Below are 15,964 nucleotides of genomic sequence, written 5' to 3'. Positions count from 1 at the left end.
GGGGGGGGGTCAAGGAGCCAGCCACTGAGTTCATGTCAGAGACAGTCTCCACTCCCCTTACTATGGAATCCACTTGGATACTGAGCTGCCATGGGCTACGTCTGAGCAGAGGTTCTAGGTTATAACTAAACATGGCCCTTGGTTGGAAAATCAGTCTCAAAAATGACCCCTGTGCCCAGATATATTTGTGGTCTTTGTGGAGCTACTGTCCTCTCCAGGACTAACTCCCCCTTCTTTTATATGGTGCAAGGAAATCATGAAATTTGCGGGCAAATGGTGGAATCTAGAAAAGATCCCAGAAGCAGAAAGACACACACGGTATATACTCACTTATAAGTGGATACTAGACCTAAAAGATAGGATAAACATACTAAAATCTGTACACCTAAAGAAGCTAAACAAGAAAGAGAACCCAGGGTAAGATGATCAGTCCTCACTTAGAAAGATAAATGGATGGACATTGGAAGTAGGAGAAACAGGACAGGAGACTACCATAGAGGGCCTCTGAAAGACTCTACCTAGCAGTGTATCACAGCAGATGCTGAGACTCATAACCAAACCTTGGGCAGAGAGTAGGACAGTTTTTGTTACCATGAGCAGACCTTCAGAACCTGAGGAACTTCAACATTTTGACAGTTAAGTATATGATCTTTAAGTCTCATCCTCCATAAGGCCTGCATAACACAGGAAGAATTCCTATTGCTTACCTTAAGGATTTAAGATTTTTCTTGCCTCTTTAATTATACAATTTATCTATCTTAAATAATTAAATCCTTTTATTACAGATATATTGTCAAATATATATCTTTTGTATCTTTTTAAAATGGTTTCACTGATCCATACAGAGAATATTTACATGTCAGCAAAAAGTTTAGAAAGGTCAGTAAATTTGAATGGGAGAACAGTTTTTGTGAACAATCAAGATTTGGGAGAGTAGAACAGAAGTTCAGTCTATAACTGACAGAAGAATTAGTTGAGACACCTCACTCCCTTTGGACCAAGCAGCAGAGCCTCTTCATTAAGCAATTTCAAATGAGACGTAATAGCATTAAGAAGTAAATTTACCTTTTGTTATAAGAAAATTTCCTAAACAGAAGGTACATTAGACAATATCTACATCAGTGAGGTCTGTACCCACTACACACAACACACTGTGACTAGGCTGCCCTGGAACTCATCGATCCTACTGCCTCTGCCTCCCAAAGCACTGATACATGGTTTAGTGGTTAAGACCACAGGCCATTCTTCCTAAGAAGCCAGGTTCAATACCCAGCACCGACATAGTAACTCCCAACTCTCTCACTTCAAAGGAGCAGACATCCTCACACATAAGCAAAACATCACTATATACAACAGCTTTCTCATAACTGTAGGGGTGGGCTTTCCTCACCCAGGTTTAGTTCTTCTGGCTTATATACCAGATGTTTGCAGAAAATCTCAAAACTTCATGCAATTAATGCCTCATTCCATGCACCTATCTGCGAGGGGTAACAGGTGAGGGTTCAGGGACCTTGCCTAAATCCTTTTTTGAAGGAATGTTAACATTTAACAAGCCCAGCTGTTAGCAGGCACAGATAGAGTTTTGGAGATGGTAGTTGTTCAGCTTAGAACATCAGCTAAATAAAAGAAGGCTGAAGGCAAAGTACACTGCATTGACGTTACTGGACACATACTCTTGGACCATTATGCTCTCAAAGTATTCAGGTAAACAGTATAGAAAACAGAAGACAGTCTTTATGACTTAGATAGCATGTAGACTTATCATGATCATCAATGCATTGATGTTAACCGCATCTAACAGATTTCAGTTGACCATGATTTTGCAATTAGTATTAAGAGATTTTTGTTTGTTTGTTTTTGATTTTTAAGACAGGGTTTTCCTGTATAGTCCTGACTGTCCTGGAACTCGCTCTATAGAACAGGCTGGCCTTGAACTCACAGACCCTGGACAGGGGCTTTGGCAAAACCTTTGAGGCAAATTGGCTTGGTTTTGAAGTGGGTGGAACAAATCCTATCTCCAGGTCATCTTTTCAGTGGGCTAAGACAGCCCGTGACAATTTATAAAAGTTATCTGTATTCAAAAGGCATTTGTAAGGCTGAACCCAGTGATGTACACATTTACAACTGGTTTGTGTGTCTGCAGACAGGGGCAGAAAATCTTAAAAGGTCAGTATCCATTTTCTGTCTCATACAGATATCAGTGTCTAGGATAACTATTCTATGAGGTTAGGATCTATTGCCCCGTTGTAGGTCAGACCTCTTAAGTTTTAAACACATAAAACCTGTTATCTAGGAACAGTTAAAGAACAATCTTAAAAATGAGACATCTAAGGAACCCAGAAAATACTGGAAATGAAAGCAAAAATTCCAGGCTTGATGGAGCAGATCAAAGACCTATCTCAAACTTTGTACAAATGAGTTCCAAGAATTGACGGAATGTCCTGTCTCAGAGGGAGCAGACTTGGGGGGATACTAGAAAGGGTTCAACATAACTTCTGTCTGCAGTCTCCTACACAAGCAGTGCAGCTAAGGGACTCCCATGGAAACACCTGCTACAATTCTTTGGCCACTTTGGGTCCTGGACCCACAGGCTGGCTAAGCCCATGAATGCCTGGAGGCCCTGCTCCTGCCAATACCACAGTCCCTGGTTCTGTAAATCTTGCAGCCACCTTGAGTTTGCACTAGAGGAGGTTCTGCCTCTGTTGGGTCCTTATTGTGTTTGGTGGGTCAGTGAGTTGATTGCCAATCTCCTTGGCCTTAAGGGCCCCTTGGAGGGGTGTGGCTGGGAGTTGACTAGGTTTGGGCTCTTGAGAAGACCAACGGGGTCTTGTCACAGACCATCTCAGTGCCTGGGATGTGGGAGTCGAAGAGGAATAGATGTAGAGTTTCTCAGACCCACTAATTTAACCTCAAAAAAGAAGGTTGACACCACTGATGGACCATAGGCAAGAAGACAGAACTTCCAGTCACCTTGAAGCCAAAGTGAGCTCAGAGAGCGGCCTAAACCTCTGTTCCATGATGAAAGCCAGGCAAAGATACAGAAAGAACAGGGCAAATGCTGAGACAGCACACATTAAATGTATTATTCATTTATTCATTCAGCATCCACAGAAATGGTATAAGACAAGGATTTAACTGAAATTTTTTATACATCAATATGTTTATACATCAATGTGTTTACTCTTAGAAGGAGACCTAGGGAAAGTGTCCCTTTCAGGAATTTTTCCACTTAACAGAAGAATATCTTCATCTGCTTCTTTGGACAACCAGTTGGGTTTTGGTGTCAGGAAACACACTGGATGTTTTGGTACTTTCTGGCCCTGATTTGAATGGATTTATAGAGCCAAACCCACAATTACATAATACCAGAGGCATGCCCCAGGCCTAAAATTTCAAAAGTTTCAGTTCCATCAGTTGATTTATGTTGCACAACTGTGCATCTTCCAAGGCTGAATGAGAGCATTTTTGTTGTGGAGGGATGATTAGACTCTAGAGGGCTTCTCTACCCCACCTAGTTCTCAAATAATTGAGACAGAGACTTTTTAGTTTTATAAAAGCTTTAAGGCATAATAACTGGGCAGACATCAACCCTCTGAGCTATTTTGCTATTTCCCAGCTACACACCCCAAGTTAGTTGTCATGATTGTTTCTGTCAGGGCTGCTTGTGTTCCATCAGGCCAGCCCATCACATCCACATGCTCATTGTCCATACTACCCCTGGCGACTTCCTATTCTCAGGCTTCCTCTTCTGCTTCTTCCCCCCACCATACCCCACTCCCTATGGCCTCTATCTGACCCCAAGCCCGGGAACCTAAGCTTTGCCTACTTTTCTTCTGCCCAGTTACAGGCTCTTAGCTATTTTATTAACCAGCCAACTTTAAATCGGGAAGCAAGGTTTACACATCACTTGGTGCCTGGATAGCAACCAGATCTTGGGGGCTAATATTTAGCATTTGAATACATAGCACCAGACCAACCCCCAACACATTTTCTCAGCAGGATTGGTTAGCTGAGGGAGCAGTTGGATAAAATTTGGGGAAAATGGAGTCACACTGGGCATTTCAGTAACAGTCATTCTACTGTTTCTACACCTCAGAAAATTGAACAGCTTTCTAAAGATGAGGATGTGAAACCATTGTAAAAAAAAAAAAAACAGTAACTTCACACATGAACTTTCAAATCTTGTTACACTCATGTTAATGGAAGTCATCCGATCAGGGTTCTTTGTGAATGATGAATATTTCCTCTAAAATGTTTTCTTATCACATACTCAGTAATAAGGATTTAAAATGCATGCCCTTCTGGAATATATATTCAAAGATTAAAACTGTTCACAACTAGGAAAATGCATTTAATAGCTCATCAGTAAGCTTTCAGAATATTGTAGATTCAAGATTTTTTTTTAACTTTGCAATTTGATATTCTTCATTGTTATTTGAAAATTTGTGTTGCCTATAATCATTTGTTATAAATACCCAGTGTATTTCAGTGGATGGATAAAACACATTGATAAAATACATGAAGACACTGTTAAGATCCAAATATCTATAAGCTCTGCTTCTGTGATTTTGACTTCCTGAACAAATAGGAGTCTCCAGTTTTCATGTCTGATTCATTGTCTCCATTCAATGGTCAATAGTTGTTAAATCTTAGAAATGAATAAATCTTACAAGTGTGTCATTTTTCACCTAGGTGTGGTAGCTCACACCATTAATCCTAGAACTTAGGAGGCAGAGACAGGCAGATTTCTGAGTCAAGACTAGCCTGCTGGTTCTAGAACCACAACAGCTACACAGAGACATCCTGTCTCAAAAAAAAAAAACAAAAAATAAAACAAAACCCACCAACGTAACCAAAAAAAAAAAAAAAAACAAAAAAAAACAGGTAACCTAAAGTTTTTTTAATCATCACTAGATACCTATCAGATATATATTTCCTTGTCACCAAAATAAACCATAAAATACTATGCTGCATCCTTGAGCTATATTATTGAATCTTATTGTGGAAAGTGCTTATTATGCAGCATATCTTTTGTAAGTCATAAAATAAAACTCTATTTAGGATAAAAACTGTATATTACTATTTTAGTCCAATCTCACACTATCAAAATTAACTTTCTGTTTTCCAGGCTTGGCAACTTCATAATTTTATTCAGTTCAGCTATATAATATCTATATTGTATGATAGGCTTATTTCTGTTAATAAAATGCCCTTAGCTATTTACTTACTTAATTATATTAACTATAATGTTAATGTGGTTATAATATCATATTAACTATATATTATTAAGCTATAACATCCTTAGCTATTTAACTTTGAATTATATGCCAAGATGTCTGTGTTCTACTTGGTTTTGCTCTTCGAGAAAACGTATAGGTTATTTCCACCTACTGTATTTTGTAAATTAGGTTCACTGTATATAACTGTTGAAATATACTGGACTTTCTTATTTATGGTTAAGCACGTATGAGTAAATGTATTTATTTTAAAAATAAGCATTAGAAGTATGGAAATATTGCTTAGTTTTTGATCATATCTCAACCTTTGTCTAACAGGAACAAGACATAATGATTGTAATGAACACAGCAGAGCCATTCATTTTAACTCTGTCTGTATTCAACACCAGAGAATTCGTAAAGGGGAGAAACCCTACAAGTGTGAAGAATGTGGAAAGGCCCTTAGTTCTCATAAAACACTCTCTAGACACCAGAGACTTCATACTGGAGAAAAACCCTACAAGTGTAAAGAATGTCATAAGGCCTTTAGTACTAGCTCATCACTCTTTGTACACCAGAAAAATCATACTGGTGAAAAAACCTGCAAGTGTGTAGACTGTGGCAGATCATTTTACTATCCTTCAATGCTGAAGCAACATCAAAGAATTCATTCTGGAGACAAACCCTACAAATGTGAAAGATGTGGAAAAGCTTTTTATGATCCTTCATTCCTTAAGCGACATCAAAGAATTTATTGTAGACTGAAATCATACAAGTGTGAAGAATGTGGCAAAGTATTTTCCTCTGCTTTAAGCCTTAAGAAACATAACCGAATTCATTCTAAAGCGAAACCCTACAAGAGTGACATGTGTGGAAAAGGATTTACTAAGCCTTCTGTTCTTCCTGAGCACAAAATAGCTCACACTAGAGAAAAACCGTGTAAGTGTGAACAGTGTGGCAGATGTTTTTCTTCTTCTTCAGCACATGGGAAACACCAATTAATCCATTCTGAAGACAAACCCTACAAGTGTGAGGAATGTGGTAGAGCCTTTGCCATGCTTTATTCTCTTAGTCAGCACAAGCTTGTCCATTCCAGAGAGAAACCTTACAAGTGTGGAGAATGTGGGAAAGCCTTTTCGTATAATTCTTCCTTGATTCAGCACAAATTAAGTCATAATGGAGTGAAGTCTTATCGATGTGGAGAATGTGGGAAGATGTTTTATTCTACTTCAAAACTGAAGAAACATAGAAGATTAAACTGTCAAGAGAAACTGTACAAGTGTGAAGTCTGTGGAAAAGCCTTTTCTACTAATTCTTCCCTGATTCAGCACAAAATAGTTCATACTGGAGAGAAATGCCACAAATGTGAAGAATGTGGAAAAATGTTTGCCTGTACCTCAAAACTGAAGAGACATAAAATAATTCATTGTCAAGAGAAACCCTTCAAATGTGAAGTATGTGGCAAGGATTTTCGTACTCGCACAAAACTAACTATACACAAGAGAACTCATGTGAGTGTCAAACCACACAAATGTGAAGAATGTGGAAAAGCCTTTTCTATTCTCTCATACCTTACTCTGCACAAATTACGTCATTCTGCGGAGAAATCCTATCAATGTGAGGAGTGTGGCAAAATGTTTTACTCTACTTCAGACCTTAAAAAACACAAAAAAATACATACTGGAGAGAAGCCATACAAGTGTCATGAAGAGTGTCACAAAACTTTTAGTACACGTACAACCCTTAAGAGACACAAGACAGTTCATACTGGAGAGAAACCCTACAAGTGTGAAGAGTGTGGTAAAAGGTTTTCCTATGCTTCAGACTATAAAGCACATCAAAGAATTCACTGTGAAGACAATCCCTACAAGTGTGGGGAATGTGGCAAAGCCTTTACCAAACTTCGTGTATTTACTCAGCACAAGTTTGTTCATATTGGAGAGACACCATACAAGTGTGAAGAGTGTGGCAAAGGATTTTCTAGTCCTTCATATCTTAAGTTACATAAAACAATTCATTCTGAAGAGAAGGCCTTCAAGTGTGCAGAATGTGGCAAAGTTTTTGTTACTCAATATAACCTTTCTCAACACAAGCTAGTTCATACTGGAGAGAAACCACACAAATGTGACCTGTGTGGAAAAGGATTTACTAAGCCTTCTGTTCTCACCAAGATAGGTCACACTGGAGAGAAACCCTATAAGTGTGAAGTGTGTGGCAAAGGATTTTCCTCTTCTTCATTCCTTAGAAGACATCAAATAATTCACTCTAAAGAGAGTCCCTACAAGTGTGAGGAATGTGACAGAACCTTTACTCTGCTGTGCACACTTAGCCAGCACAAGTTGGTTCATACTGGAGAGAAACAGCACAAGTGTGAGGAGTGTGGCAAAGGATATTCCTCATCTTCAACCCTTAAAAGACATCAAATAATTCATTCTAAAGAGAAGGCCTAAAAGCCTATGAAATATGGCAAATTTCTGTTACTCATCCCTTCTCATCACAAGACAGTTCATATTGTAGAGTTTTGTAAAGTTCCTACAAAGTTTGTACTTCTTCAGCACCTAAAAGGCATCAAGGAACTCATTCTGAATAGATGCTCAACAAGTGTGTGCAATGTGGTAAAGCCTGTGCTGATCACTCAGATCTTACACAGCGCAAGTGAATGTAGGGAGTAGAGAAGCCATGCATGTGGGGAGAATGGCAAGTGCTTTACCAGTCAGTCAAATGTGAAGGAAGTGACAGGGTTTTAGTGTTTCCTCATATCTTAAATAACAACAGTCTACATCCTGAACATCAGAGCTGTAATGTGAAGGATGTGGTGAAGGTTTCATTTATCGTTCAGTCCTGGTTCAACCTCAGTAATCTGCACTTGAGAGAAACCCTACTTGTGCAGAAAAGGACCAGGGTTGAGCTATGCCTCATGTCTATGTAAGCATCAGAGAATACATCCTGATGAGGAGGCCTACAAAAGTAATCAAGGTGGCAAGCTCTCTACCTGTTCTTCATACCTTTAAGTATCTGCAGAGACTTCATACTGCAGAGGCACTCTGTACACATATGAGCCGTGCCTGAGCCTTGAATAACACTTCAAGTCTTCATCAGCACCAAAGAATTGCTGTAGGTGAGAAATCTGCAGGTACAGATGTCCTCATCAGCTGTAGATGTCCACATCACACTGCCGAGCACTATCTGAAAGGTCCAGTTTGTTATTTTCTTATAAACTTGTGTTTGTTGTATTTTCTTGATTTCTATGTGATGTAGAAGCCAGCCTAGTCTTTAAATCTTTATTAGGAGTATTTAAAACTTAGGAGTATTGGGTTGGGGTATATGTATGTATGTATTTCTCTAGCTTTGATATTAGGGTTTGTTATCACCTTTCACTTTCTATCTTGTGGAAGAGATTGAAAAGTGTTGGTATTAGATCTTCCTTTTATGTTTTTTAAAAGTTAGCACTAAACCCATCTGGTCCAAATCTTTACTTTGTATTTTAATTACTGATTTAATCTCCTTATTGTTATAGGTCTGTCCAGTGTTGTTTTATCTTTTTGCTTTTTTTTTGTTCTCTCATGTATATATTTAGAAGAATACCCATTTCATAAAAAGTTTCCAGTTTCTTGGATTATACATTTACAAAAATATTTCCATAAGGTATTCTGGAATCCTTGGAGTTTACTGTAACAACTCCTTTTTGCTCACTTTGGTTTTAGGTTCTCTCCATGTATCTATCTTGGCACCTCGTCACTCTCATGATCACACTCACTCTCCATCTCTGTGTGAGTCTCTTGTCTTTTGGTAGTTTCACTAGTTGAAGAAATTTTTTAACCATTTAAAGAACCAAATGGATAATTATGGATGTTCTTCAAATCTCTAGTTTATTAATTTTTCCCTGATTTTTTTTTCTTATTATTTACCTTTTTATTTTTACTGTTCATTATGTTTTCTCCATCTCTCACAAATCTGGGGGTGTCTGTTCTCAAAAAAGCAAAAAACAGTGTCACTCATTTGGTTTCAGAATAAAAAATCTGTTTCCCTTTATGTTCAGAACAGGGTTTTTATATCAATGCCATAAGGACCCATAGTGTAAAGACGAGAAAGCCACATGCACCCAGTGAGCAGAGAGGAGGGATGTGATTATCAGATACCTAATCAACCAGTATAAAGCATTATATATGCAGTTCTTACTTACTATTGATCAACTGGTATAAAGCACTGTATATAAAGTGCTTACTTTACTATTGATGCATATGCCCAAAAGGCATACCAAACTCGATTTACTAACATTGTGAGCCCTTAAAACAAGGGCAATTAAAAAAATTTTAATTATCAGTTACCTCATAAGTGGGTAAATGTCTCTAATGTGCCCCCATAAATGTATTCATGGTTATTTATAGTACAAATGAAATTTATTTACAAAAACAATATTGAGAGGAGAGACCAATTTATATCTCATTCTATGTAGTCTTCTAAATATGTAATGAAAGTATATCCTAACGTACCTCAAAACAAGCTTAAAGTAAACGGTTTAGTATGAAACATTTTACAGGATAAGGATAAGGATGTGTTGGGAGAAAAGACTTGCTGAAAACCTGCTGTTCCTGTCTCCCTCCTGCTTGTAGGCCTGACCAGGAGAACTTCATTCTTATCCAAAGGGAAGGTGAATTTCTCCTCATGTCTCACATGACCGTGTGATGGATTCACTTGCCCAGTGGAGAAGTCTGGCAGACATCCTAAATTTCTCAGCATACAGACAAGCATATACACATTATTCTGCTTTCAAAGGCTCCCTTCATGAAATATGAGGATGCTGTGAATAGGAGATCTCTGTATCTTACCTGCCACCCAACTGGGCCAGGACCTGTACCTCAGCTGAATTGCTCATCTCTTTACCCTGACTTTCAGTTTTCCTCCTCCTAGCAAAGCCAAGTTGAGGATGACAGGTTCATGCATGATACTGTATGGAGACCCAGGGAAGAGTTTACCTAACAGAGAGAGGTTTACCCACAAGTACAGTCAGCACAGCAGGCTGAACGATGACACACATTTAAACACCAACAGTAGGTGCCATCCAGCAGACAGACCACACACAGCTGAGAAAACAGCACTGTCTGAGGGGGAGAAAACCTAGACTGTGAAAGTCCATCAAAGCCAGATGCTCAGAATCACCTTCCAGAGAATATGGAAGCTGCTCTTCAGCCCTCCTCACAACCCTGGAGGCCACATGTGCCCCTGACAGCAGCTTGAGGTAATGAATGGGGCAACTGCAGATAGGGGTCACTTGCCCTTCGTCCTTTCAGCACAGGGCAATATTGGGGGAAATGCTTCCTAGAGGGCTCATCACAACAGCTCCTTAGGACTGGCTCTGCCACATCTGCTCTAGTGGTCAGGCCCTGCTTAATTAACTGGTGGTTAAACCAGTCAGTTGACAGGCCGCCTTGGGATCAATGGCTCCAAGGGCCAGTTCCTCTTCTTTCATCAAAATCAAGATTTGAAAGGGACTAAAACAAGTGGAGAATGAAGAGATTAAGGCAAGATCAGGTTATCCTGACTGGCACAGTACCTCATGCCTCTCAGGCAAGTAAATGGTATCTCCTGACTTCTGAAAAAGAGTTCCTCCCTTCCTCCTGGGGGAGGATCTAAACCCATAATAAAGAAACAACAAAATACAAACCGTAACTCCGCAGTGTGCATCATGTGTGGCTTTTTGACTTTGCAAACTCTACCTTCCCTTGCTTCCTAAGAGCCCTAGTGAGGAAGCAGCCCAAGCTTGGTCAGCTGCTCTTAATTGATGCAATAATCATGGTGACTTGTCCCTTTCCTCATGGGTTACTTCATTCACAGATCCTGAAGGGCATCTCTCTCTACTGGAGGGCATTCACAGTTGTGGTACATTCTACATATGGTACCATGGGAGTGAAGTGATAAACACTCCAGTAGATCAAAATGTAGAGAATAATAGCCTGTGGAGGCACTGGTCTAAATGAACACCTGGGTGGCAACTCTTAGCCTCAGGGATCACAGGAGACAATGTAGAAAGGTTGCAGTAGCCAGATGAGGTGGATGTCTGCTGAAGCACTATTTGCTGGAAATGTCAGGACTGTTGCATGCATGACCACACTGTGACTGCCAACTATTCGGGAAATACTTGCACAAGCGAAAACCAGCATTCAACATGCCTGATTGTGTGAGGGTCTCATTATGTCTAACCTTCAGTGGAGCAGGAATTGTCAACTGATGGCTTTTGGGGAAGACAGACAGTTGGAGAGGCTTTCCCGTTCCAGCCACTTGTTCTAAACATAGAGGAGGCAGTGGGTGCACTTGGTGTCATAAAAAGAGAAGAAAACACCCACAAAATTGGAAGGGAAGCGTGGCGTTAAGGGTGTGCAGTAACTGAGGTGAAAATGGGGAGAGAGTTGAATAAAGCACAATTCAGATACTAAATGGTATTAGACTCCAAAGACATCAATTAAAATATATTGGGGGTTGGTGCGTGGGACCTGTACATGGCGGGGGTGGTAGCTGCTGCAGCGCCGAACAGCAGAGAATTCCCGTGTACTCAGGGGATCCTCTCTGGAGCCACAGCGAAGGCTTCCCAGAAAAGGACAGAGCAGTGCAGAGCCACAGCTCACAGGACTGCAAGGAGCAGCCTGAGCCCGTCTCCCCTGAGCTGGAGCACATTCCCAGAAAGAGGGGCAAGAACCCCAAGAAAGCTGTGGGAGTAGCCTGGGCCATCGGCTTCCCCTGTCCTCTTTGTCCTCATCAAGCAGGAAGTGGAGAAGGACCCTTTGAGGCAGATGAAGGCTTGGCAGAACATGGCGGGTGTCAAAACCGGGCACCAAACCAGAGGTTCAGGGCTTCCTTCCATCAAACCCAGCTCCCTAGAATTGCGTCTGGAGTACAGACCTAAGTGAGGATCACTGCAACCTTGCACTAGACTATTGACCCATGTTCTGTGTGGCTAACTGTGGCCACTGCCCCTGAGGCCCATCAGAGGGCCCATGGGGTCCAAGCTGCCATCAGCACCCATCTCTTCCACAGAGGAACCAGCCAAATGGAAATAAAGTTATCACATACTGGCAAAACAACAACAATGGCAAAAACCAAACAAACACATATTGTTGGTTTTGGACATATCCAAACTTGAGCTGTTCTAGCAGTGGTTCCTGCACTCTGGCTGTCATAGAGTTTATAGAGGGCCAGCATCATTCCTGGAAGTCTTCATGAGGGAGCAAGAGAAGATTCCCAGATGGCTCAGATGCTGAGGACTAAGGAGTCCTGCATCAGTGGGACATCAAGGAAGAGAAATAAGATTGCTCCCCAGAGACAGGCTGCAGCCAGCCTCACCATGTATCTTCCACTCGGCTTTACTATCAGTACAACAGAGGAAAGATGAGCAGTGGCCTCTTCATCCTCCCTGGCCTCCCTTCTATATCTGACACACCTGTCACAGCTGCTTTGGTTCCTTGTTATCCATCATTATTAAAGTTAGACAAGGAGTCTACCATTCAAATGAACTTGGTGAGTAATGAGTTACAAAGATAACATGTCACATAGCTTGTATAGTCAGTTTACTAAAAACAAAGTTTATTAACATGTATACCTCATGTATGTATTAATGATACATGAAGAAATGAATAAACCTCTAGAGTAGATTGCAAAGAAAGAGTCTCAGCGTCAAGCGTAAATCCTATCATTATCAAAACGAGGCTGGTGTGTTAAAAGGTTCTGTCTAAAAAAAATGGCTAGTATGTGGCCAGGAAGGCACCTTGAAGAAAGACCCAGATTGCTCTGTATTTGAGACAATGTTTTCTTCCTGTTTGGAGTCTGAGGAGATGTAGCTAACATTTCATTCCTGGTATCAGAAAGGACATTTCCTTACAAATGGATACACCCTTTACGGATAAACATGTTTTCTACAAGGAACAATTTTTCAAAGGAACAGTTTATCTGAGGTATAGACTGTTTAGGAACAGCTCATATGAATAGCTCAAAGTGAATAGTATATCTCAGACATGTCCTGTCAGGAGCAAACAGAAAACTATGGGGGGTTTTTTTGTTTTGTTTTGTTTTTTGTTTTTTTTTATTTGTTTGTTTGTTTGTTTTGGTATATAGTATCTGCGTAGTCCCAACTCTCCTGTATATCACTGTGTAGACCAGGGTGGTCTCAAAGGTCAGAGATCTCCTTGCTTCTGCCTCCAAATTGCTAGGGTTAAAGGTATATGCCACTACTGTCTGGCTCTTTCTTTTTTATTTCAAACCCTGTTATTTACAATATTGCAATTAAAAAATGACATGTCAAAAGTAGCTCGAAACTGTGTAACTCATGAACTTCTGCACAGTTAGGACAGACATTCAAAACTAAAGCTGAGGAGTTTACCTTGGTATCTATGTGTCCCGCCTGCGGAACTAGTTATTGGGTGGGACTCGAAAGGGACCCTTACCTGAAAGGCAAAACGGGCGAGAAAGAAGAATGGGACCAAGCTAAATCTTGTCAAGGTCCGTTTACTGAAAGCCAAGGTACAGAATATAAACGAGGGAAAAGGGGGGAAGGGGGAGGGGGAAGGTGAGCTGGAATTTGCATTGACTCCAGCTCAAAGGGGGGCTGTTAGTGGAGCTGTCTGAGGGCTACTATCTTGCAAACTCCCTCAGTAAGCCTTTTCTGAGCTAATCTATTCCTGTCGTCTTGAGTCAATGTTTTTCTAAGGGAGGAATCCTTTGACTCCCAGCCCAGGGTCGGTCAGAGGGACTCTCTGTCTCTGACTCAGGGTCAGTCTAAGAGATTTCTCTGGCTCATGGCTCAGGGTAGGTCTGAGAGATTTCTCTGGCTCATGGCTCAAGGTCAGTCTGAGATATTTCTCTGGCTCATAGCTCAGGGTCAGTCTTTGGCATCTATGCTCTTTTGGATATATCTTTATTCATTCACACACACCAAAACCCAAAATCCATGACTGAGTTAGAAACAAAAACAATCATGTAGTGTCCTGTTTCACTCCCATGTTCATTACCTGCTTTCAATCATTCCTCACCTCCTAATACTTAGCCTTTTTCTCTTTTCTACACAGCTTACAGGCCCTGGACACACATGTAAATTTGTTCACATGTGTCCATTTATTTTTGTCTAGGTTACACATATGAAGGAGAACATAGAGGTTTCTCTTTCTGATACTGTGTGCCCTCAATACACAATCTAAGTGCGTCAATATTCCTGCAAAATTTGTGATTACAATTCTCTTTAGCACTAATGAGTATTCATATTGTATTCGTCAGGGTTCTGTAGAGTCACAGAATATGTGGAATTACTCTCTCTATATAAAGGAAGGTATTGGAATAACTTACAGTCTGTAGTCCAACTAATCCAACAGTGGCTAGCTGTGAATGGAAAGTCCAAGAATCTAGTGTTGCTCAGTCTCTCAAGGATGGGTATCTCAGGGGGTGTTCTCTATAAGCTGGAATCCAAGGAATGGCTGTGCTGGCAAAGTGAGGGCCAACAGGCCAAAAGTGGACAGAGGCTTTCTTCCATTGTCCTTATATAGGCTTCCAGAGGAAGGTAAGGCCCAGGTTAAGGTGCGCCTCAAGATCTGGGTTAAAGGAATGTGTGCATCCAGATAAAAAGCATGTGAATCCACCTCAAGATTCATTTCAAAAGCCTGTGTCTACCAGCCAGGGGATCTGGGTCAGGTGTGCCCTCCACCTCTGGATTGTACTTTATTCTATCTATAGACAAGTTGACAGCCTAGAATTGCCATAACACACCCACGATATGTATGCATGGGTGTGTGTATGTGCAGACATAAACATACATGATCTTGTAAATAATAAATATTTATCTATTCATCTGATCATGGGCACCTGTGTGGAATGAGGTCCTTTACTGTTGTGAATAAAGCAGAAATAAACATGGGCGGGGGAATATCTCTACAATAAGTTATGAGGGTCTCTGCACTAAGCCCAGGATTGAGTTAGTAGGGATAGCATAGAGACTCATACTCTGGTTCCAGTGGTATGAGGTCATTATGAGTGTGAGGTACTGATTTCTGATGGTCCAGTGGTCACTGTGGCATGGATAGCCTGCTGTCTTCATAAAGGCTACTTTGTGTCTGTGGCTCTAAGCACAGCCTGGACATAGTAGACTCCACAGCATCTGACATTGAGTACCAGCCTCCACTAGGTTCACAGGATCCTAGGGGTGAGCAAGTATTTGTGGTCACCAGCTGCTTCATGATCAGCCCCACCTGTACTGACATCAGAGGCCAATGAATCAGTTCCCGGATGCAGGATGCTCTCCTATGGATGTGTGGATGGGACATCCTTCCTAATGTTTGGACCCTGTTCACCCGTGCTTCCACACTAAACACTTGAGGCTTCATGCAGTTAGCTCTGAACTGCAAATTCAGAGCTGGAGGAGGGGATGGATACAGTGGTGCTCATCCAATGACTGTGTCCATCTTTACTGATGGCATATTAGCATCAAGCAAGCTCTGCTGCAAACATCTGGGTGCACACAGCTGGAGTTGGAAGAGGGCAGTTGTTTTGCTCTGAAGATAGTAAAACCATTATGTTAAAAGACTGTTGAATCTAAATTGCACATGGAGGGCGATGTAACAAGTTAGCACACTTGCGTATGTACTGGTAACCATTTAACCTCCTAGCCTCCTGGCAATTATATAAAAACTAAATACTGTGTGATTTACGCTGCAGGTAGAGTCATTTGTCATAAATTTATTTTAATAACATCTAACAATTTTGCTGAGGGA

General features: G+C 40.8%; 1 protein-coding gene across 1 annotated transcript; it reads left to right on the top strand.

The window, feature by feature from the left end:
* Nucleotides 1-5,555: 5,555 nt before the first annotated feature.
* Nucleotides 5,556-12,851, top strand: LOC129684189 (zinc finger protein 208-like; the record flags this gene model as incomplete). The annotated part of the gene is made up of 1 exon (XM_055617262.1): nucleotides 5,556-12,851. A coding segment is annotated over one exon (2,111 nt), but the record flags the coding sequence as incomplete, so codon positions are not given.
* Nucleotides 12,852-15,964: the final 3,113 nt, after the last annotated feature.

This window comes from Psammomys obesus, unplaced genomic scaffold, assembly GCF_907164565.1.
Source record: "Psammomys obesus unplaced genomic scaffold, mPsaObe1.curated_primary_1811, whole genome shotgun sequence".
Classification (NCBI taxonomy): Eukaryota; Metazoa; Chordata; class Mammalia; order Rodentia; family Muridae; genus Psammomys; species Psammomys obesus.
This window is presented reverse-complemented; position numbering and strand designations above follow the sequence as displayed.